Below are 20,946 nucleotides of genomic sequence, written 5' to 3' on the forward strand. Positions count from 1 at the left end.
ATTGAGCGTCTCTGTAGTTGCTGTCAATATAAATTCATTGTACTTGTGTGATGCCTCAAAGAAAAAGACACAGTTTTATCTACTGAAAGCAGAACTATAGTTTGCAATCTTTTGTCAAAATCTCTTCCATCTGCTGCAATTTTTTCCAGTTTCCAGATCAATTGTTGAGATTTAATATCTCTGCCTAGAAAACAGCCCACTGAAAGGAAGCCTTCACGTAATCGTCATAGTCACAAAAGCAACTTACGCTGGTGGTAGATCTTGTGCCAAGGAAGACAATTTGACTCTCTAAATGACTTAGCAAGGCAGATTTGGCCCTGATCGACACCTGTTGTAATCGAGGCAAGAGAACGTTTTCCTCAAATACTGTCTACTGTTAGCATCAGATTGAAGAATGGGAGTTGTAGTTTCCGTAGTTTGAGCCTGAGTATGATAGCAGGATCATCAGTATACCTTCATGTAGTGCTGGCAGGTGATGAAACTCCATTAATGTTGTCTAACCTAAAATATTTGGTGATAGGAAATGAGCATGAGTGGCTGTTGTGAGCAGCAGGTGTGTCATATAGTGTTACTTTCTCAGAACTTGTCGAGTGACAGTGGCTATAATGGAGCTTTGTTTCCTTGTGGATGTTTTGACAGTGCACTTGGTGACTCACCCAACTTTGTTTAGACAACCAGCTTCACTCGTGTCATTTTCATGTGAGGTTTTTGGATTCGGCTCAGTAGAAATACAGGCAGACTATAGTCGTAGTAACGGTTACGTAATAATATTAAGATGGCAGCCGTGCTTGGTTGGTTGTATATTATGTTGAATTTTCCTGTAAATCTTTGATTGCCCTCTCTATGTATGTATAGTGCATTTACCTTTTTTTATGTTGCTGCTAAATCACTAGCGGAGTAAGGTTCCCGACTCCCTTAAACTTTGACACAATCTGAGGAAAAATATTTTATTGTGTTTCAAAAGGTGTAGCTCCATTATAGACACAAACAAATGCAGATTACATTTGTTTATTGTTTACAAGAAAACTTGCATAACAAGAATGTGTTCAAAACGGAACTCAAAGTAAATGAACCATCCCATTATCAAGTCAATATCTGGTAGTAATACCTTTTGCACCAAGTACTTAGAAAGTATGAGGCGGATGAAAACTTTTTTCTCCCACATCTGCATGCTGCTCGGTACTGGCCCCTGGTGTTCATCAGTGGTACTGCAACTAGTCGAATGCAAGTGCAGTGTGTTTTCTGTTGCTTCAGGACGATAAAGATCTGGTCCACGAGTTTGTGATGGCTGAAGGTCTGACATGTCTGATCAAAGTGGGAGCAGAAGCGGACCAGAACTACCAGAACTATATACTGAGAGGTACAGTCACTTTACTCCTGATATTTCAAAATCACTCACAGGGCTGATCCAATAAGTTTTGCATTTAAGATGATTTTTTTGATATATAAACGATGGGGGAGAAACAATATCAAAAATGACTCAAAAACAACACGAAGCAAGTAAACATGAGCAAATCAAACCTCCCTGTAAGCCTCCTGAGAGCAACAGAGATTTAGATAATGCTTCTGTCCATGTCGATTTAGATTATCTTTTTGTAAAGAGCTGAGCTGTTATTAGAAATCTTTTGCTCTCTTTTTAATTCACGCTGTGTGCCACTTGTGTCCATCACAGCAGCAGGCAGATTAAGGTTTAGTGAAAGTACCAGCTCAACTGTTTTTATACACCATCTTTTTGATATTTTCATGACAGTGACATGTTGTGCTGCAAATCTCTGAATAACTCAGTTTGAGAGAATAATTTCTGCTTTTCCTTTTATGTTCTTATCTTTTCTTGTGTTCTTTTCTGTGCATTTTTTTTAAGGTCAGTGTTTCCTCTGACTTCCAAAAGTAATGTAAATACGTTCCATGTTAGCTCTTTCTTGAGGCAGTGAAGGGCCATGAATTTAGTGCCAACAGCCTTGAGTCTGGACTCACTTGAAACACCAGTACTGTATCATGCAACAATTCTGGAAACCTTCCACGAGCAAAACATACCATAGTACAAGGGACCAAGGGACTTGATGTAATAACTGCAACTGTTTGGAAGTAAATTATTACCATCTTACGTCATAGTATAGAAAACAGTTGTGTATAATAACAACAACAACAATAATAATCAGTGCTCCACTTAAATTTCTGGCTAAGCTTTGATACCAGTGAGCCCCACTGACTGACGCTCGTATGAGAATCTGATCCTTGCCATGACAAGTTGAGCGACTGAGCCAACAGGTCATGAGAGTCCACGCTGGTTTCCTGTAAGTACTCAGCTGAGTCAAAGCGATGCAATTGTTTTAGGTCAATGTGATTTTCATCACCTGCTTCAGATCAAAAAACAAATCCATCTCTGAAAAAAAAGAGAACAATGTATAACTAACAACTGTGATTGTTAGTTACTTTTTTAAATTTGTATTTTTCTGTAAAATCATTCTGTGGAATGGGTGTCTAAAATACTGACACGCACACTCTTTCCTCACTAAGGGTCTGGGGTCAGACTGACAACATGCCAGTACGTAGCCATAGCTAGTGAAGTGGGTCATGAACCAATGGACTGTTGGTTCTTTATAGAGAAATTGTAATTTCCTAATGCAGCGTGGATGTTGACGATTCAGGGTCGACTCAAGTTTCTTCCTCTCAAAGTGAGGACATCCATCTTCTTTTTAATGGTGTAGTGATAGTGCAGTCTCTATTTTTCTTCCTAGTAGATCGACCTTGTGAGTGCACTATAGGGCATCACCGCCCCCTTGTGTCAGAGAGTGTGAAAGCCGTTTCTGTTGACTTCCATTCTTGCATCTCTTTTGACGTGTTTTCCCGCCAGCTTTGGGCCAGATCATGCTCTACGTGGACGGGATGAATGGTGTCATTGGCCACGCAGAGACGATCCAGTGGCTGTACACACTGGTGGGCTCAAAGGTACACGCTCATCACCCCTGATGTCAAAATACCTCTCTCTCTAGATTTGATTATTGGTGCATTTGCACAAGATTATTATATCCATCTGTCGATCCATCCATCTTGTCTTGTCTTGACGACGTGTCTTTCATCAGTTTCGCCTTGTAGTGAAAACAGCGCTGAAGCTGCTGCTTGTTTTCGTTGAGTACTCCGAGTCCAACGCCCCGCTGCTCATCCAGGCCATCAGCAGTGTGGACACAAAGCAAAGTACACAATCTTAAAGGCTGAAGTGCTTCATAGTAAGGGTGTGATCCTTGTTGGCTAAGTGGCGTTCTCACTCTCAGGTTGCAAGCCGTGGTCCAACGCTATGGAGATCTTACATGAGAAAGACGGGGTGGACACAGAGCTGCTGGTCTATGCAATGACTCTCATAAATAAGGTACTGAGATATTTGAATGATTTTAACTCAACTTAATATTAATTGTTTTTTTTATTTTACTTGTTTAATTGCTATTACTTTTTTTTACCAATATGGAAAGTCATCTGGGAAATTTATTGGCACAGCTCGACCGGAGGTGAAAGAGGAAAGGAGCTTTTTTTGAGCTCCCAATCTCAGCCTTTGTTTTGCCTGTCACTAACATGGATCTATGTGTTTTGCCAAAGACACTGGCAGCATTACCGGACCAGGACTCCTTCTACGACATGGTGGATGGTCTGGAGGAGCAAGGCATGGAGACTGTGACCCAAAGGCACCTCGGGAGGAAGGGCACTGATCTGGATTTAATCGAACAACTCAACATCTATGAGGTGACATTCTCAGCGTTCCATGAAACCACCTAGTAAATTCACACCACATAGTGAATACAGACCATTAAAGGTTACTCATGTAATTTCTCTCCAGATGACCTTGCGACACGAGGACGGTGACGACGACAGCCAGCCACCACCGATGGGACGCAGAGACCGTCGCAGAGCTAGTCTGGGAGGCGGGGACAAGAGATGTGGCCTGGAAAGGAGGCGTAGCCGGAGAGCATCGCTTGGACGGTCCGGCCACGCGTCCCCTGCCAGTCCGGCTTCACCACGGAGAGCTGGATTCCACCCTTTTCACAGTCAGAGAATAGAGGACTTGAGTGAAAGGTGAGGAAGGCTGTCTCCTGCCACACAGATATACCCTTTTAAATTTTGTCTTTCATTTGACACTACCAATGTCCAGCAAGACGTTTCCTTTTACTGTGTAAATATATATATATATATATATATATATAGCAGTATATATGCACATTGACAATCCTGATTGCGTGTTCTCCTGCAGAGCACTGTCTGGGTGTCTTCCATCCATGTAAGTTCATGTTGTTTGAGAGGTTGACACTTAAAGCCCACAATGACATGGTAACAGATGACATGTCTTTAAGACTAAAAATGTAGTTGTGTGATGCAAACCTGCTTTCAACTAGTCACAAGTATGTCACGCTTCTGAAGCAAAATGGTGATCTGGAGAGGTTATCAGGTAAAGCTACTTTTCTCTTGTCGTTATTGCGTAACTTTGCCGACACAGTCTTGTTTGGCAAGCAAAAAGCACACTGCCTCGTGTTCTGTTTGATTCTTGAATACATTGTTGCTTGTTCTCAAGACATGTCCATGTATGTTGAGGCTGCAGTGCAGAAATTGAGGCTTCTACATTTCATCTCCCACGACCATCACAATTACAAGCACAACAGATGCTCACATGAAGACTGGCAGATCCTTGGTACTCATCACACACTGCCGAACATGGTGCACTATGAATACGGAACAAAAGCACTGCCAAGAAGTTGTAGCCATTAGTTTGTACCTATGTTTATATTCTTGGAGAAGCACAAAATGTGTGTAGACTGTTTTCCTCTGGAGGACTGTTGGCGCCGGTACTTCAAGAAAACAAGGTCTCACTGAAGGTGAAGAAACATACCTTGCATGTGCTGACTAATTCTCCACACCAGAAAGCCATGTGTCTGTGACTCTCAGTTTATCTCAATATATCTTGCTCAATATCACTTCATGTCGTCCATCCTCTTGACCGTAGCGAGGAGGAATGTGAGGATGTGTTTGCGGCGCCGTCACAGGAGACTCCAACAATCACTGAGTCTGACTGGGATGAACAGATGGGGGATGTCTCAGTGTCTGATCAGAGGAAGCCCAGGTATTTCAGGTTATGTCTGGAGCTACATAATTCCTTTCGCTGGGCTCTGTGGGAAGTTAAGAGGTTGTGGTTTCAACTGCTGTGGGTGCTATCTCTGTTGACCCCTTGGTCCTGCCTCATTGCACACGTGAAATACAGTTGGAAATATTTATTTGGTTTTAATGCTGTGTAACACGTTTCTTTTCCTAGCAATCCATTATCCATAGTTTACAGGACAATTGTCAAGTCAGTCAACATCACTTCCAGGAACGAGACAGTAAATGACACAGATGAGACTGCTGCAACCACCAGCCATTCTCCACCACCTTCACCAAAGTCCCCAGCTGAGATCAGCTCCCCTCAGAGCCCCCCGGCCCAACCTTCCCTTCTGGCCTCTTTGTTGGCCAGAAAAAGGTCCGTGGTGATTGTCCCTGCGACGAAGGAGGTCAGCCCCCCCTTGCGTGGAAGTACCTGCTCCTCCTCAGATTATGTGCCCTACAAACCCCACTCGCCCTTCCACCTTTTCTCCTATGACTTGGATGAGCAGACGCCGGACAAAACCAGTGAGGATTCAAAAGTGACGCCTCCAAGGTCAGAGGGACAACAGAAGCTCTGATGACATCTCTCCTATATCCGTCACTTTTCTCTGGCTTTGACCATGAGCTCAGTTCTTCACTTTTATTTCCATCCTTTTTATGCTTGTCACAACCCCTGCTTTTCACTTCTATTCATGTTTTTTAACACCTACAGTATATCTTCTCTCCTCATTTCTTTTTACATCCTTCACCGTTCAGTGCCTTGCCTTCACGACTATGTTGCTTTTCTTATATTTCACATAAACACTTCACCAAACCTCTGTTGAAGCACCTTTCTGATGGTTTCTTTTTGCTAAACTAGCACTTTCACTGTATCCTTCAAAGTCGAGGGTGTTTTTGTTTGTAGCAATGTTTTGTCAAGAGGGAGAAAGTTGTTGAATAATGCATCAGGTGAGAAAAGACTTGCTCATGAGCAACATGAAACTGGAAATGAGAAGAAATTTGCTTGGGTTCAAAAGTGAAACAATAAGTATGGCTCAGTGCTGAGTTTCGTAGTGTCCATTTGGAGAGTTCTTCTCAGAGCTGCAAGGCAACAAATTATAAATTCAAACTGAGTTACATTTCATTTCAAACATGCTCCTGAGGGGAAAACAAAGTGGCCATGTAACGGCTGGGTCAACTGTATATCAAGACAGACGTGCGGCAAAGTGTTTTTGAATATTTGTCCTCTGAAGGGAGACAGTAAATCGCAGTCAGTGGTGATGATGAAGATATTTCTCATCGAAAAGTCCAGCAACCAGCAAAAACCAGCAGCAACTAAAGAACTACTACTTACTAAAGAAAAAAACCCTCGATGCTAACTGTTGAGAAAATTGGAAACTGTACATCATGAATAAAAATCAGAATAAAATAAATCTAATAAAACAATGTCTGAGTATAAAATATTTTCTTTTTCTTAAGAAGATAAGTAAAGTGCAAATGAAAGTATTGCCATAAAATATTGTTTAAAAACTGCTCCAACAGGTGACCAGTTTTTACTGTTGGAGAGCCATCACTTTCTTTCTCATTTTTTCTTTTCAAGAACTTCTCCATAGTTGTTAACTATCACAAATTTGCAGCTGTCAAGTCAATTCAATGACACACTACTGCCACCATATGTGGCAAGTGTTTTAAAACTGAGCATCTCGCAGTCCTCATAGCCCACAGGTGTAAAACAAACAAACTTCAAGTGGCCCTCTAGGTGGCGCTCACGGCCCAACCATGGGCCGCTGCCCTATGGTTAAGAATCACTGCTCTGTCAAGACTAAAAAATGGTGTCACATTCTTTTCTTTCAGCTGACTGGTCTGCAAACGTCGGCTCATGTAACTGCTTGAATGCCGGGGTTACTCACTGTCATCTATTTTGTCCCACAGGAATGGTGGTCTGGCAGCCTACACGTCCCTCAGCACTCCTTCCACGCCCACTATGCCCAGGTGGGAGCGCTCTACATCCCTCATGTTCAAACACACGCATCAAAACATCCCCAAAATACCGTGGAGCTGTAAACACATGAATTAATCTGTACATATGTGGCACCACGGAGTGGTCGCACATGTGTACAGAATAAAGTGTCCAATGTGGAAAACATTATTTAGGAATCACCTGCACCCACTGCGGCCCTTTCTGGAATAGTTTGGTGAACTCTGCTATAAAGTGACACACCTTAGTTTCAGTCAACTGCTTTGACTGTGCAGTAGGGGTCATGACACATAGCTGGAAATGTGGCTGTCAGAGGTCGAGAGAGGCACACAACATTTGTAGTCACACAAATTATTGGATGCAACATCTGCTCACCAGCTTGATACATCTTCTTGTACCAACACGACCCTAGACCAGCACTAGGAGGTCTCCTCTCCTCCTCATACCGACAGCATCAGGAATCATTGGCAGCTGAGCGAGAGCGCCGTCGTGTGGAGAGAGAGGAGAGGCTACAGAGGATCGAGAGAGAGGAGAGAAACAAGCACAGGTAGGCAGACGTTTTCAAAAAAGAGAGTACTTTGTTCCTTGTCAATGAAACACCTGTGCTTTTTTTTTTTGCAATATGAAGACTATTCTCATTTATTTATTTTTTTTCCATCTGTCAGCCGCGACTTTGTGGATAAGATGGAAGAGGCTCGGCAGGCGCGGGAAGAGAGGTAATGGTGTGCCCTAAACAAACTAAGCAAAAAACTGGATGGTGTTTCAGGTCATGGTTGTTTTTCAATCTTGTAATAGTTGTCAGGTGAAAGTGGTCTCTGTGCTGGCAGGGCCAAGTGCGACACCATTGACTCATGCTGTACATTTACTCTTGACTAAAGACTTCAAAACTGTATGAGATGACTGTCTCACACCTACGTTTGGTGCTGTGCCTCTTGCTGAGAAGAAATTCTTGGTTTCATTTTCTCAATCCATCTGAATGCCAAGAAGTCAGAAGATTGGACATTGGTTTGACTTTACACTTTGACACATGTTCTGATTAGAATTAGATTAGAATTTTTGTACAATTCCAGAGAGCCACCTCTTTTGTTCCACCTGCCCTACGATGTGCAACATCCTTGTCAAATGTGCAGTCTCATTTCGGATTAAGGGAAGCATGTTTGTGTGCACAATTCAAAGCTTAGCATCTTTTCTCTACCTTTTATGTCCACTGTTAAAGTGTTTTGCTGTCAGTTATCGAGAACATTAGCAGGTCTCAATGTCTTGTTTTTGCTACTGGAGGTAAAATACAAATTAGCTATTATGAGGTAACTATTATGAAGTAACTTTGGACACTTCCAGGAACTAAGTTTGCATTAAGTGGAAAGGTGAATGGCTAATCGCGCTGCATAAATGCCGAGTGGCGGTAACATGGCTCAAATCTGTGCGAGGTTGAAAACAGAAAGTGATACTCCAGTGGTAACTCATGAGCAGTGGTGGGAGCCAGCTGGCAGGGGAACTGAGAGGGATCAAACTAATGAGACGCAGGTAGGAAATAACAGCTGTGGAAGTAAACAAGTGTTAATGGAAGAGGGATGTAGCTGCAAATAAAAGACAACAACAAGACAGCCGCAACTGCAAAACAATCCCACTGTTTACAGAAATGGAGAATGAGGTACCGTAAATAGTTCCCCCCACGGCAACATGCCTTTCCTATTTGGAAATTAGAGCGCTGACATGGCATTTTTCACTCTTTCAAATAAATTGACTTCAATCAATTTCTCTCCATCAAAACTTGCGGTTTCATGAAGCTGTAGTTACACTGGTGGCTGGTGCCATTGAGTTGCTCCCTCTTTTTCTTTTATGTCTTGGTCTCAATGTGCTGCCTTAGCAGCCCCTGGGCCTGTTCCCCAAAATATGATGAGATTACTCATCTGTTTATATTGTCTGAAAAATAACTTCATCAACAGCCACAATAAGTTTGTTTGGTCATGAACACAAAGTGTGATGGGATTTGTTTAAAATCTCAAATCTGAAGGATTTGTGCTTCAGTACGTTCTTGAGTTTGAGTGGGGCCAAAATGTAAAATACAGTCTGGAGAGAGCGACATAAGAGTCTCTACAGAAGAACAATCGCATGAACACTGCACACTTTGTGGGTTACAACAACAGCATGAGTTTGTTGTCGTTGTCAGTGGACATGCAATGAGCTGGTTGGTTTTGAGTTGGACACTACAATAGATTGAAGGAAGAAAAAAAAAATACTGGTGGAGACTACAAATGGGACATAATTTACCACAAAAATATGTTGCAGAGTTGATCATTTCAGTGTAGAATGATGATGATTGACAAATACATGTTTTAATGTTTTAATAGATGAAAATAGTTGAAATAAGTGTAATAGTCTGGAGCAAATAAAAACAGCTTCTTTTTTGTAAAGACTCAATAACATACCATTAAGCTCTGTTATAACTTTTGTATTGAAAATCTGCTCTAAGGTTTTAGTCGTTCTGAGTACACCTGGTATTTTGTCATGATTTGTGGCCAAAATATTACAACTTTTAGTGAAAGAGTATAACAAATGTGCACTTCTATATTTACATCTATAGCGCATCATAAAATGAAGCAGGGGACTCACAGTCAGCCACTCTGCTCCGGTTCTACTTAATTCCTTACAAACACATTAGTATCCAGTTCTTTGTCCGTTCCAAAGTGGCCTGATGCTAATGAACCCTGAACAGAAGCTCCACACATTCACTAGCGGTGGGAAAAGAGGAGGGGTTAAGAAAATAAGACAAGGGTGAGAGAGAGCGAGGGTCGATCCTTCAGCCCCCAAAACCTTGGCTCTGACCTGCAGGTTGAATAGTTAAGTTCAAGCAAAGGAGATGGAAGGATGAGAGAGGGAACGAGTACTTCCTGATCCGATTTTCTTTTTTTTTTGTTTGTTTCTGTCTGGTGCTCTCCAGTATTTTTTTTCCCTTCAAATAGTCAGTGGGCATCAAAGCATAGACAATCTTACCAGGAGTTCTTATACAATTGCAGCAAAGTTTGGATCCATGGGGAAAATTCCAACACAGACGGCGAAAAAAAGCAAACTCTATTTCTGTCTCCTGTGATCCTCCCCCTCAGGTATAAAAACGTGGAGCGTCTGGCTGCTGAGGAGTTTGAGAGGGACCGTGTGAAAACATCCAGGGCTCGCCCCGACCTTGGCCCGGCCTTTGAGCCGTCAGACACCTGGCCTTCATCGTCCCGGAGCAGCTCTCCCTGCTCCCTGGCCTCACAGGAAGACGCAGAAGCTGACCATGATGCTGAAGTCGTCTCTGAAGCCACCTCATGCGCCGTGTCTGAGACTGGTAGGTGACTTGAAGCTCCTAGATAGATAGATTTGGCATTAGTAGCATCACGAGAGTTGTTGGGACATTTACTTTGGCTGCCATAGTATCTATCCATCTGCCCATCCATTCGTCTATCCATCTATCCATCATATATGTTAAATGAGATATGAAAATGTAACATGAAGTTCTGCTTTAAATGCTTGCTCCACACATAAGATTGTGAGGCTGATTCACAATGATTTATCATCATCACCTGTCAAATTAGACAACAAAGTGTGGGAAATGGACTTGTTTTTAAGTGTTGGCTTCTCAAAGGGCTTTTTGAGTGCTGGATCCAAAACATATTGCGTGAGAGTGCAGCCTTGTCGCAGGGTGAAGGGAGACCCTTGAGCGGCGGCACTGTAGTTCAAACAGGAGGCCACAGAGCGCCATGTTATGTTAACCCTGCCGGCATCAGTGGCCCGACTGTAGCTATGTGTACCGTGTACATGAGTTTGTTTTGACGTAAACAGGAACTTAATTCTTCATTTCCTGGTTTCAGCAACAGCCAAGCTTTTAGTAGTGGCTGTATTATTTACACTGGCCCACGTGTTTGTGTTATCACGCTCACCGTGGTCATGTCGCAGTGGACGGCTCTGAGTATGAACAGACGTTTGTTTTTCGTTTAAAGATAACATTCTCTCCACATCTGTGTGGCAGGAGATGCTGATGACGAGAACGTAGAGGAGAGTGAAGCTGCTGTTGAAGAGGAGGAGACGGAAGTAAAGGAGAAAGAGGAGGACGACGTGAGGGTAGAAGAGGCGGAGGAAGTGCAGAAGGAAGCAGAAGAGGAAGGTGAAGAGGAGGAGCAGGAGCCGGTGAAGGAGAGAGAGGAGGCTGGGGAGGAGGACAGTGGCATTCTCAGTGACAAGGAGCGGCAGAATGAGGAGGTGAATGAGAAGGACAACTGCTCGGCCTCCAGCATCTCCTCCGCCAGCAGCACTTTGGAGAGAGAGGAGCGGGCGAGCAATGAGAATGGTGAGTCATATTTCCTCACTCTTGTCATGTGGTGTTACTTTGGAATGGTTTCTTTATTGATATGACGTAGTTGTCACACGGTAAACAAAAGTCTTGGTTAAATAACCAAATAATTGCACTTGTTTTCAGTCTCATAATCCTGATCACTCATCTGACATTTCTTGTAGCTGTACTGTAACTACTGAGAAATCAGAAAGCATCAGCCAATTCACTAAAAACAGACAATGTGCTTCGAGTGTACTTTCAGGTCTTCTGTGGGGGGGGGATAGTTAAATGGAAAATATGGGAACGGAATGAATAAGCGATTCCTCCTGCAGGACATGAGTTTGATGTTCTCAGGAGGACAAGCGTTTAACTGCCCAGACAATATTATCATGCTGGCACCTCTCGCCGTTTCCCCAGGCTTCAAGGAAGAAGAGGTGACCGAGCCGTGCAGCAAGCTCCTCAACAGTAAGCTCTTCATGCTGGACATGCTGTATTCCCAGAACAAGAAGCCCTGTGATGAGGAGGAGGAAGAGGAGGATGCAGAGAAGGAGCAGGAGAAGGATGAGGGGGGGGACAAAGAGACCTATGAGGAGGGGCAGAGGCAGTCGGTGGACGACCAGCAGGAGAACAGCAGCAAAGTCAGCAAGATCAAGCCCATTGCTGAGCGGTTTGGAGACTTGATCAAAGACCTCAACTCGCCCCACCCTCACTTGGACTGCCAGGCGAGCGAGCCCCCCGCCCCGCCACCCAAGAAAGAATCAGACACTATTTGGGACCAGCTCCTGGCTAGTCCTCGGGAGCTGCGCATCGGTGATATCAACTTCACCGACTTGACGGATGAAGACGACAAAGACATTTTAGACTCCGTATTCATGGGAGGCTGTGGTGACCTCCCGCCCCCTCCGCCGCCTCCCTTCACCTTCCCACGCTTACCCCCTCCCCCACCCATTCTTGGAATATGTCCTCCTCCTCCTCCTTTGACTGGGATTATGAGGCCTCCTCCTCCCTGTTTTAGCTCTCCTATGCCAGCACCTCCTCCTCCAGAGCCTCCTCTCTTCAATAAGAAGAAGAAGACCATCAGGCTTTTCTGGAGTGAGGTGAGACCTAAAACAACTGAAACAAAAACATCAATCTTTCATGAGTCATGAATTCAATTAATTGCACCAAATGATGACAGCAGCACACTGTAATTCAACATTTATGCATTAGACTGGATAGAAATTATACAAGTTAATGCCAGGAGGTTTATTGAAGACAAAGCCAAACATTAGCAGAATACAGTGAATCCAATCTTCAATCTTTCTTACTTCATAAGCTCTTGATGTCGTGTGGAAAAAATATTCAGGTTTATATTGATTGCTAATGTCAAGGGCCTGAAAGCTCTAATCCTCATATTCCCACCTAGATACGACCGGCAGATGCACAGTACCGGGACTACAAGAGGAGTGGGGACTCATTCTGGTCCAAACTGGACTCAGTCAAGATTGATACAGCAAAACTGGAGCACCTGTTCGAGACCAAGTCCAAGGAAATGCCAGTGACAAAGGTAGTTCAGTTGGAAGGAGCAATTCAATTTACCAAGACATTTGATCGACCATGCACGGCAGAGGACTGGATTTGACTTTAGAACATTTCGACGAGCTTCACAGGCAGCGTTTATGACCAAACAAATAAGAAACTAGCATTGATCAGAGGGATAACTCAAATAACGCTGCTGGAATTGCCGCTGTCTAATCTACATATTTGGCCTGATTAAGAATAGCAAAACTGCATATTCTAAAATTTCCCCTCAATTCTGTGCCATCCAGGAAACAGAGGAGAAGTGTGTTGACCACACGCTAAAGCACTGTACTATATGTGGAGCTGTGCTGTTGGGCTTGTTTTTGAAGAGCAGGCCAAAGTTCAATACCTACCTGGACTTGCTGTCAACAGTTAGCTCAGTTACGTTAGCTCGCACGGCTATTTGTGCGCTCTCAAGTAGCCGCCTTCTAGTGTGCACGTTAGCGGTGCGACAAGTCTCATCCCGTCTCTGTAACAGTTCACGTGGTGGAACTTTTTAAATTCTTCCCACTAATAGTTAATGTAGGCTCAAGTGGTTCTTAGAGGGCCAACACATGGTTAGCTTGGTCTCAAGGCTTAAACACCCTTTCATCCTCTGTAAACATGGCACAGACCAACATACAGCCGCCGGCGTCTGTAGTCAACACAGCGCGATTGGATATGCTATTCTTCATAAGCTCATAAAGCAGGGCCACACATGAGACCAGTGGTGGGCTGAGGAGCGATGCTGCTGACCCCGCAGTGACCCTGCTGCTGCGTTTCTTTCTGGTTTCCCAGAAAACTGCGGCTGACGGCAAGCGGCAGGAGATTATCGTCCTGGATTCCAAGAGGAGCAACGCAATAAACATCGGACTCACGGTGCTGCCACCTCCTCGGACCATCAAGACGGCCATTCTCAACTTCGATGAGTATGCACTCAACAAGGAAGGAATCGAGGTGAGGGACTCAGGTGGTGGTACACTACCAACCATCAGCACCGTCAGAGCAAGCTAATCTTGATTTGTTTGCATCCCTCCAGAAAATCCTGACGATGATTCCCACGGAGGAGGAGAAGCAGAAGATCCAGGAGGCGCAGCTAGCCAACCCTGACATCCCGCTGGGCTCAGCAGAGCAGTTCCTCCTCACGCTCTCTTCCATCAGTGAGCTGTCAGCCAGACTTCAACTCTGGGCCTTCAAGATGGACTATGAGGCGACGGAGAAGGTTTGTTTTCAACAGGAATCACAACTTCTAGCTGGTGTGTCTCACAGCGACAACTTTCAGGGTGTGGTAGAAATGGGCTGGAAGTGATTTGATTTTGGTGTTCTGTCGTTTCATCTGGATGTTGCAAACGCTGCTGAAGGTTTTCTCACGCAGAAAGTATCACTGTGCTGCTGTCAGACTTGTGTAGTGTCCTTGTGTAGTGGGACCTCCAGAACCTTAGTAGCACCCGCTGTCCGACTGGGTCAATAGATCAAAAATGGGCAAATATATTGGGCGGATTCACAATGTGAATGGAGATACTGACATTTGGGGATGATTGTACCCGTCACCCCCCATGTGGCTCCCAACCCCAGCCCCTTCCAATTGAATATCACAAGGTAGTAGAAACGTGTTACTGTCTTGAATCATCTATGCATCAACATGTAAAGCGGATGGCTGACTTTGTGTCTACATTTCACCTGAAAGTTCACTTGAGTGGTAATTTACACCTCCCCAATGTGCTGTTTTTGCAAAGCTTCACTTTGAACCCATTTTGTGTTACAGACTGAAAACACCTCACAAGTGCTTATTTGGGAGGGATTTTGAACATGATTTATTGAACTGTGCCACGAGTTTGGCTCACCTGTAGCAAACCAAGTGTCGGCCATTTTCCTTTCCGGCCGCACATTGACGTGCATTGTCAGCTGTGTGTCCATGCTCTCTTGATGCACTGTTCCTTCCATCACTTTTGTATGCATCTCACCGCAGTTCTGGACATAAATGCTCTGAGTTGCTCTGAATAGCATGACATTATTGTCTCTCCTACATTATGCCTGTCCTGGAGTCCAACTTCTTGCCATCATCCAGGTGCCACTGTCCGAGTCTTGACTGTCTATGTACACAACCATGATGAATCTGTTTGCCGCCAAGGAATGGAGTTAGCGTTTGAGTGATTGTGCCTTCTTCTAGTTCACGACAACTGTTGGTTCATGTCTTGGGCATGAAACACTCCCTATGATTCTTAGGACTTTCTGCAGGATACAGCATCAGCCAACTGCAGGCATGTATCCTGACCACAAATCTTCAGAGTGGTTGAAGCTCTGCTATGAGGGATGGTTTGAATTAGTGAGGGATTCATGGGGAAGTTGAACAATACTGCGCTCATCGTGAAGAGTCATTTAACTCGATGCTGCCACACAGGACGTCTGAGGCAGTTGAGTGACCTCATGGTGGAAACCTCAGAGCACCTGCTTAGGACCCAAATGGCCTGAAGACACCTGTCTCGCCAGTCTGAGTTAATGATGTGCCTCTTATCTCCAGGAAGTCGCCGAGCCACTGCAGGATTTGAAAGAAGGTATGGAGCAGCTGGAGAAAAACAAAACTCTGGGTTACATTCTGTCCACACTGCTGTCAATTGGGAACTTCCTTAATGGAACGAATGTGAGTTACAGCTAGTGGAGTCATCAAACTGAACTTTTTTTTTAACAGATGTTTTTTTATGTTCAGGCCAAAGGCTTTGAACTGACATATTTGGAGAAGGTTCCAGAGGTCAAAGACACTGTGCACAAGCAGTCTCTGCTTCATCACGCCTGCTCTGTGGTGGTGGAGAACTTCCCGCAGAGCACCGACCTTTACTCTGAGATCGGGGCCATCACTCGCTCTGCAAAGGTTGGTGCTTGAGCCCAGTCAACACGTCTGCCTGAACACCAGCTTTCATCTCGTGACATACATCAGATAGGTCAGGGTTTTCTTATTGAGGACACGTTGCTGAGTGGAGCCCAGGTGCTGAGATTCAGCAGATTTAAACTCCCACGACAGGAAGTTGCTGAGTCCCTGCTATTACGCTGAATAGGAACAGATGATTGTTGGCTAGTCCTGTGGGTAAAAAACTCATCTGCAGTCTGCACAGACCTTCTGAAGTAAAGATGAAGACAGTATTTGTCGTCTCTCCTCCCTCAGGTGGACTTTGACCAGCTTCAGGAGAACTTGTGTCAAATGGAGAGGCGCTGCAAAGCATCATGGGACCATCTGAAAATGATCGCCAAGCATGAGATGAAGCCTCAGCTGAAGCAGAAGATGTCAGACTTCCTGAAGGACTGTGCAGAGAGGATCATCATCCTCAAGATTGTCCACCGCAGGATCATTAACAGGTGATGCTCTAAAATAATCTGAGGCTGATTCACCAGGTGTGTGCATACTGAATGCCTTCGATGCTCCAGGTTCCACTCCTTCCTCATCTTCCTGGGACACCCGGCCTACGGCGTCCGAGAAATCAGCGTCCACCGCTTCAGTAAGATTCTCAGTGAGTTTGCTCTGGAGTACCGGACCACCCGAGACCGAGTACTGCAACAGAAACAAAAGCGGGCCGACCACCGGGAACGCAACAAGACCAGAGGAAAGATGATCATGGATGTAAACGATCCAGTAAGCATGGCTCACAACCCCATTCCAGATCCTTCATTTTCCCTTTTCTGCCCTGACTCTTCCTCTCCCGCTTCCTCCCCCTCCCACCTGTAGTCTGATGATGAAGAGGAAATTGAGGTGACGTTTTGTGCGTTTGTGTATATGTGTGCGTGTGCATGAAACAAATAACCCTTTCTCTGAGACACGTTTTTTTTCCCAATCTTTTATCTCTGCATGTAGTTGTAATGTGGGTTGTTTTGCTCACATTAACACGCATGTCTGTTCTCCTCAGACTGGCAAATATGCTTCCAGCAACAGCGCCCCTAGTGGCAGTCAGGATGGCGAGCAGCCTCGGGGTCTGGGGCATGCTGAGGACGCAGCGGAGCACGAGCAGATGAAAGCGGTGCTGAGGACCAGCTTGACTGGTGGAGACAAGGAGGGTGGCGGTGTCCCAGGACTGCGGACACGAACTCGATCTCGACCAGGACGAGGAGGTGAGAGTGATAAAAACAAGACTGGAAATGTTCAGCTACAGCAGCAGGTGTTGACTCAGGGATCTAGACTAGAGTCAAACACTGTTCTGAGATCAGCGATCTTTACGTCTTCACTATGCATGATGCTGGCTCCAGGTGGAGGTCCCTGACTGTTCTGTAGCTGAGCTGTAAACTTGAGAACAGGCAGGGACAAATGGACAGAACCAGTGTGGGAGACTCAGAACACGGTTTCATGGTCATCCACGAAACAAACGGCTGGGCTTTGTCTTTTTTAAAGAGCAACAGCAAACTGGGACTGGGGAACTTCAAATTACAGGCAATAAAAGATGAGGCTGCATTTTATGAAAAGCTGTTTAAATCAGCAAATAAAAGCCTGGCTCACGGTTTTGGCTCTTCCAGGTGTCTGTAGACGTCTAAAATGTTAAAAATAAACTTGCTAAGTTCAGGAGTTGACCTCGTTCATGAAGTGTTGTCATCACCAAGGAGGTGGAAGTACTCATTTGACCTTGGCACAGGGATTATTGTTGGACATCACACCACATCACTGAGCACAGTGCACCCCAGCAGCCTTCCTGCTGTCCACTCTCCTAAACTAAAACGTGGCTGTTTCCTGGATAATCCCTGGGACGGAGCGATTAACATGAGTCTCTCACAACATGGAGATACCACCAAGGAAATCACTCGGCTCCCAGCATGAGAATAGTCATAAGTAATACTCCCAAAGCACGGCACCACTGTGAGAACAACAGTGCCGCGATAGGAAGCACCAAAAGGGGGACTGGGTGGGTCGACAGCCATCAAGCTGATGATCATGGCTTGCAACTTAACATACACTCGGGGTGTACAACAGTTGGCAGGACAGAGCAAGCATCCCAACACTGCAAACTCCTGGTCTGATTCCAGGATGGGTTTGCTTACCTCATACAGTATGTACAGGCTGAGGCAACCACGATTACCAGTTATGACATGGCATCACCTTTGTGGTGTGTTTGGTGAGTAAATTATTGAACATCTGAAATATTATTATTCCAGCAGTCTCCTTGTCCTCAGGAGTCCACTATCATAACACTTTTCTGAAGCTTTTCTATTAATATGACCTTCATCTGAACTACAGCAGCTGCACTAGTACTATCTATCAAGGAAGATACAAAGGTTGGTCACAGGTGTTTGGTTATCTTGTGCATTTTTATCCGGAATTCAAACGCACATGCTGACAATAGATGGTACCTTGTTCCGCAGGGCGGACCATGCCAGCATGGACTCCACCTGTGGACGACGCTCAGACCTGCGGCGACGATGCTGCCGACGAGATTATGGAGCGAATCGTCCGTTCGGCCACGCAGGGTCCTGGAACCAGAACTCAGCCCAGAGAGAGGAGACGATCCAGGGCCAACCGCAAATCATGTGAGTGCCAGAAGGGCGGGGGATGACGGTCCAAATCTTCAATGAAAAAAAGTCAGTCAAAATAATAACGCTGTTAAACTCTAAACTAGTCTTGTGTTATCACATTTTAACACCTGACTGATCACGTGTAAGTTGCATCTGTACACAAAAGCTTAAGCCTCAGGGTGGAAATGCTGGATGAGTGGCACAGAATGGTTTTTGTTCCGCCATTCTGAAGTTTTCTTAAGCAAAACAATCTCATTTGATTTCCTACCAATTTCTCGTGAATGTATGGTTAATGGGCTAGTATTTGGGAGCCAGCACAACAACACAGTCAAATGATAGGAATCATTGGAAATCTTAAATAGGTTTTGAGACTTTTGCCTGAAAAGGACTGGTAGACGTTGAGGCGGCGACCACTCAAAAACCCAGGAGGTTTACCTTCCAATGCATGTCTCTCATGTCTCAGTCATATACAGTTTTGTTTTAGGATCAAGGCAGCAGGTGGCGCTGTTTGTCTCATATGCATCAAACAGAACTTGGGAAATGACCTGTTTTCCAATGAACCTGCTCTGACTGGTGTGTCTCTCCTGCAGTGAGACGGACGCTGAAGAACGGTCTGACCCCTGAGGAGGCTCTGGCTTTAGGTCTGACTGACTCCCCAGATTCGTAGCTGCCACCCTGCCCCTGCCGCTGCCTCCGCCTCATCGTCACTGCTGGCCTCCTCTCCTCATGCTCCAGCCCGAAGCTTCCTCTGTCTGTGGTGGTGCCTGAGTGCTGAATCTGCTGGGCGTTGTCATGAAACAGGACGGATCAGATGCTGCCTCGACTTTATATTTAGACATGCTGTGAACAACCTTGTCTCTCTCTGGGCATTAAACAGTTACGAATAACAACTCGCAGGCCAATGAGACGAGGACGTAGCTGTCGTACATTAGGTCTGCAGCACGTTATATCCCAGGCAAAGTCAAGTTAGTTAAGTCAGCCCCTCTGTTGACAACACGACAGGTGACCCCCCCTTCACTCTCCACTATTTTTGTATTTAGCAGAAGGTTGGGTTGAAGACCTTTTACTTTCTCACATTCTCCATTTCCACATCTCCATTTAAAAGTGTCAAAATGTTTTTCACTTTTTCCACATGATTACTTTAAAACAAGTTAAAATTTGGGGACAAATATCAATGGATATTGTTTATGATTCAATTTGAACAAGCAAGTATGTATGACAATTTAAAAGGATTAATTTATATTGTAAATTTGACTGAATTTCAATCTTTACATCTTCTGGAAAATACTACCAAAATGAGTAGGTTACAAAATGTGTATTATTAGTAGTATTATTACATTTTTAGATGAACCTAAAAAAAATATTTATTAAACCAACTCAGCCATAAGAAAGTCAAATTGATCAGGAGTTTAAACACTTCAAAAGGAAGGGTACTCACTTGTCTTGTGGACAGCGCAGAGACTTGGCTGACTGAATCAACTGCAACATGGATCCAGTCTGTGAAATCACAGGACTCGAAGGATGTTGTTGAGGTCATGTGATCTACGACATCCACTATGACTCCGTGATTTGCAAATATTAAATTGAGGGGATTGAACTCCTTTTGTCAGCTGCGAACAGTTTTGTCACTCAAAGAGGTTTCCAAACAAACGTGTGCCTGTACTTTTAAAAGGGAAGCCTCACCTTTCCAGTGTGGCTGGCTCCTATTACGCTCCCCTGCTGCTCCTCCGTTCACATTCATATCCAGCTGACTCGTCCAGGATGGAGTCTTGGCGACACCATATACAGTATTTATTAGCTTCTGCTTTGTTTTGTTTTTAATTTCAAAACACACTTGGCACCTTAAATTGTGGAACGCAGAAGAGAACGGGTGACTCCAAACAAAGTTTACTGTTTGTAAAGTGTAAAAAGACAGAAAAACGAGGCTTTTATAATTTAAGGAGAAATATGAAGGAAAGCTGAGTCCATACATGCCCTTGTCAGCTGCGACAACTGTACTGTAGTAGAGGTGTGGTGTTTATGTTGTGTAATATTTTCTAATCTCGCTGAGAAGTTGTATTATAGCTGAAATACGGTACCAGAAAAGAATTTTATTTTCTGTGAATTCTTGTAATGAAATGAAGGGACAGAAGTGATGTCAGAGCTCATCAACCCGGGGAACATCACTGAAATAATACCACAAGTTGTCTGTTACTTCCACTTGAAATGCTGTGTCAACACATTCATCAATAAAAACCACTGAGTGACAGTCACAGGGGTCTGTTTTTCCTACACAAACTGGTGCCTCGGTGGCACCATGAGTGTTCCTTCATCTCCTGAGAGTTGGTTCATTGAACAGTTTGTCCAGATGTCAAGGGCGTCTCTCGTTGTGGCATCACTTGAATGGAATTGATGGAAAAGAGAGTAACTTACTTTCTAGAGAAATTAAATATATTATGTTGACGGAGTTAAATGTAATTTTACCATTAATATAAGTGTATTGTGAGTTGGAGAACGTGATACTGGACTGTATATTTCTCTTGATGGTGTT

The 20,946-nt window shown here is 44.4% G+C and overlaps 1 protein-coding gene across 4 annotated transcripts in view; it reads left to right on the forward strand.

Annotated features, from left to right (window-relative positions):
• Positions 1-20,659, forward strand: part of fhod3a (formin homology 2 domain containing 3a) — a 44,415-nt gene extending 23,756 nt beyond the window's left edge. Inside the window, exons 5-29 of one of the 4 annotated variants that reach the window (XM_053862799.1) lie at positions 1,255-1,360; positions 2,855-2,949; positions 3,084-3,195; positions 3,273-3,367; positions 3,592-3,735; positions 3,830-4,065; positions 4,988-5,104; positions 5,294-5,674; positions 7,033-7,092; positions 7,491-7,625; positions 7,744-7,794; positions 10,183-10,406; positions 11,088-11,405; positions 11,808-12,487; positions 12,796-12,936; positions 13,728-13,886; positions 13,969-14,151; positions 15,451-15,570; positions 15,637-15,798; positions 16,090-16,280; positions 16,350-16,554; positions 16,648-16,671; positions 16,826-17,027; positions 18,267-18,431; positions 19,007-20,659. In XM_053862799.1, coding sequence (XP_053718774.1) covers positions 1,255-1,360; positions 2,855-2,949; positions 3,084-3,195; positions 3,273-3,367; positions 3,592-3,735; positions 3,830-4,065; positions 4,988-5,104; positions 5,294-5,674; positions 7,033-7,092; positions 7,491-7,625; positions 7,744-7,794; positions 10,183-10,406; positions 11,088-11,405; positions 11,808-12,487; positions 12,796-12,936; positions 13,728-13,886; positions 13,969-14,151; positions 15,451-15,570; positions 15,637-15,798; positions 16,090-16,280; positions 16,350-16,554; positions 16,648-16,671; positions 16,826-17,027; positions 18,267-18,431; positions 19,007-19,083 — 4,383 coding nt within the window. In that variant the 3' untranslated portion in view covers positions 19,084-20,659. The remainder of the gene's footprint in view (positions 1-1,254; positions 1,361-2,854; positions 2,950-3,083; positions 3,196-3,272; positions 3,368-3,591; positions 3,736-3,829; positions 4,066-4,987; positions 5,105-5,293; positions 5,675-7,032; positions 7,093-7,490; positions 7,626-7,743; positions 7,795-10,182; positions 10,407-11,087; positions 11,406-11,807; positions 12,488-12,795; positions 12,937-13,727; positions 13,887-13,968; positions 14,152-15,450; positions 15,571-15,636; positions 15,799-16,089; positions 16,281-16,349; positions 16,555-16,647; positions 16,672-16,825; positions 17,028-18,266; positions 18,432-19,006) is intronic. The other 3 variants (XM_053862800.1, XM_053862801.1, XM_053862802.1) reach the window with 3 other exon arrangements.
• Positions 20,660-20,946: the final 287 nt, after the last annotated feature.

Source organism: Synchiropus splendidus, chromosome 4, assembly GCF_027744825.2.
Source record: "Synchiropus splendidus isolate RoL2022-P1 chromosome 4, RoL_Sspl_1.0, whole genome shotgun sequence".
NCBI lineage: Eukaryota > Metazoa > Chordata > Actinopteri > Syngnathiformes > Callionymidae > Synchiropus > Synchiropus splendidus.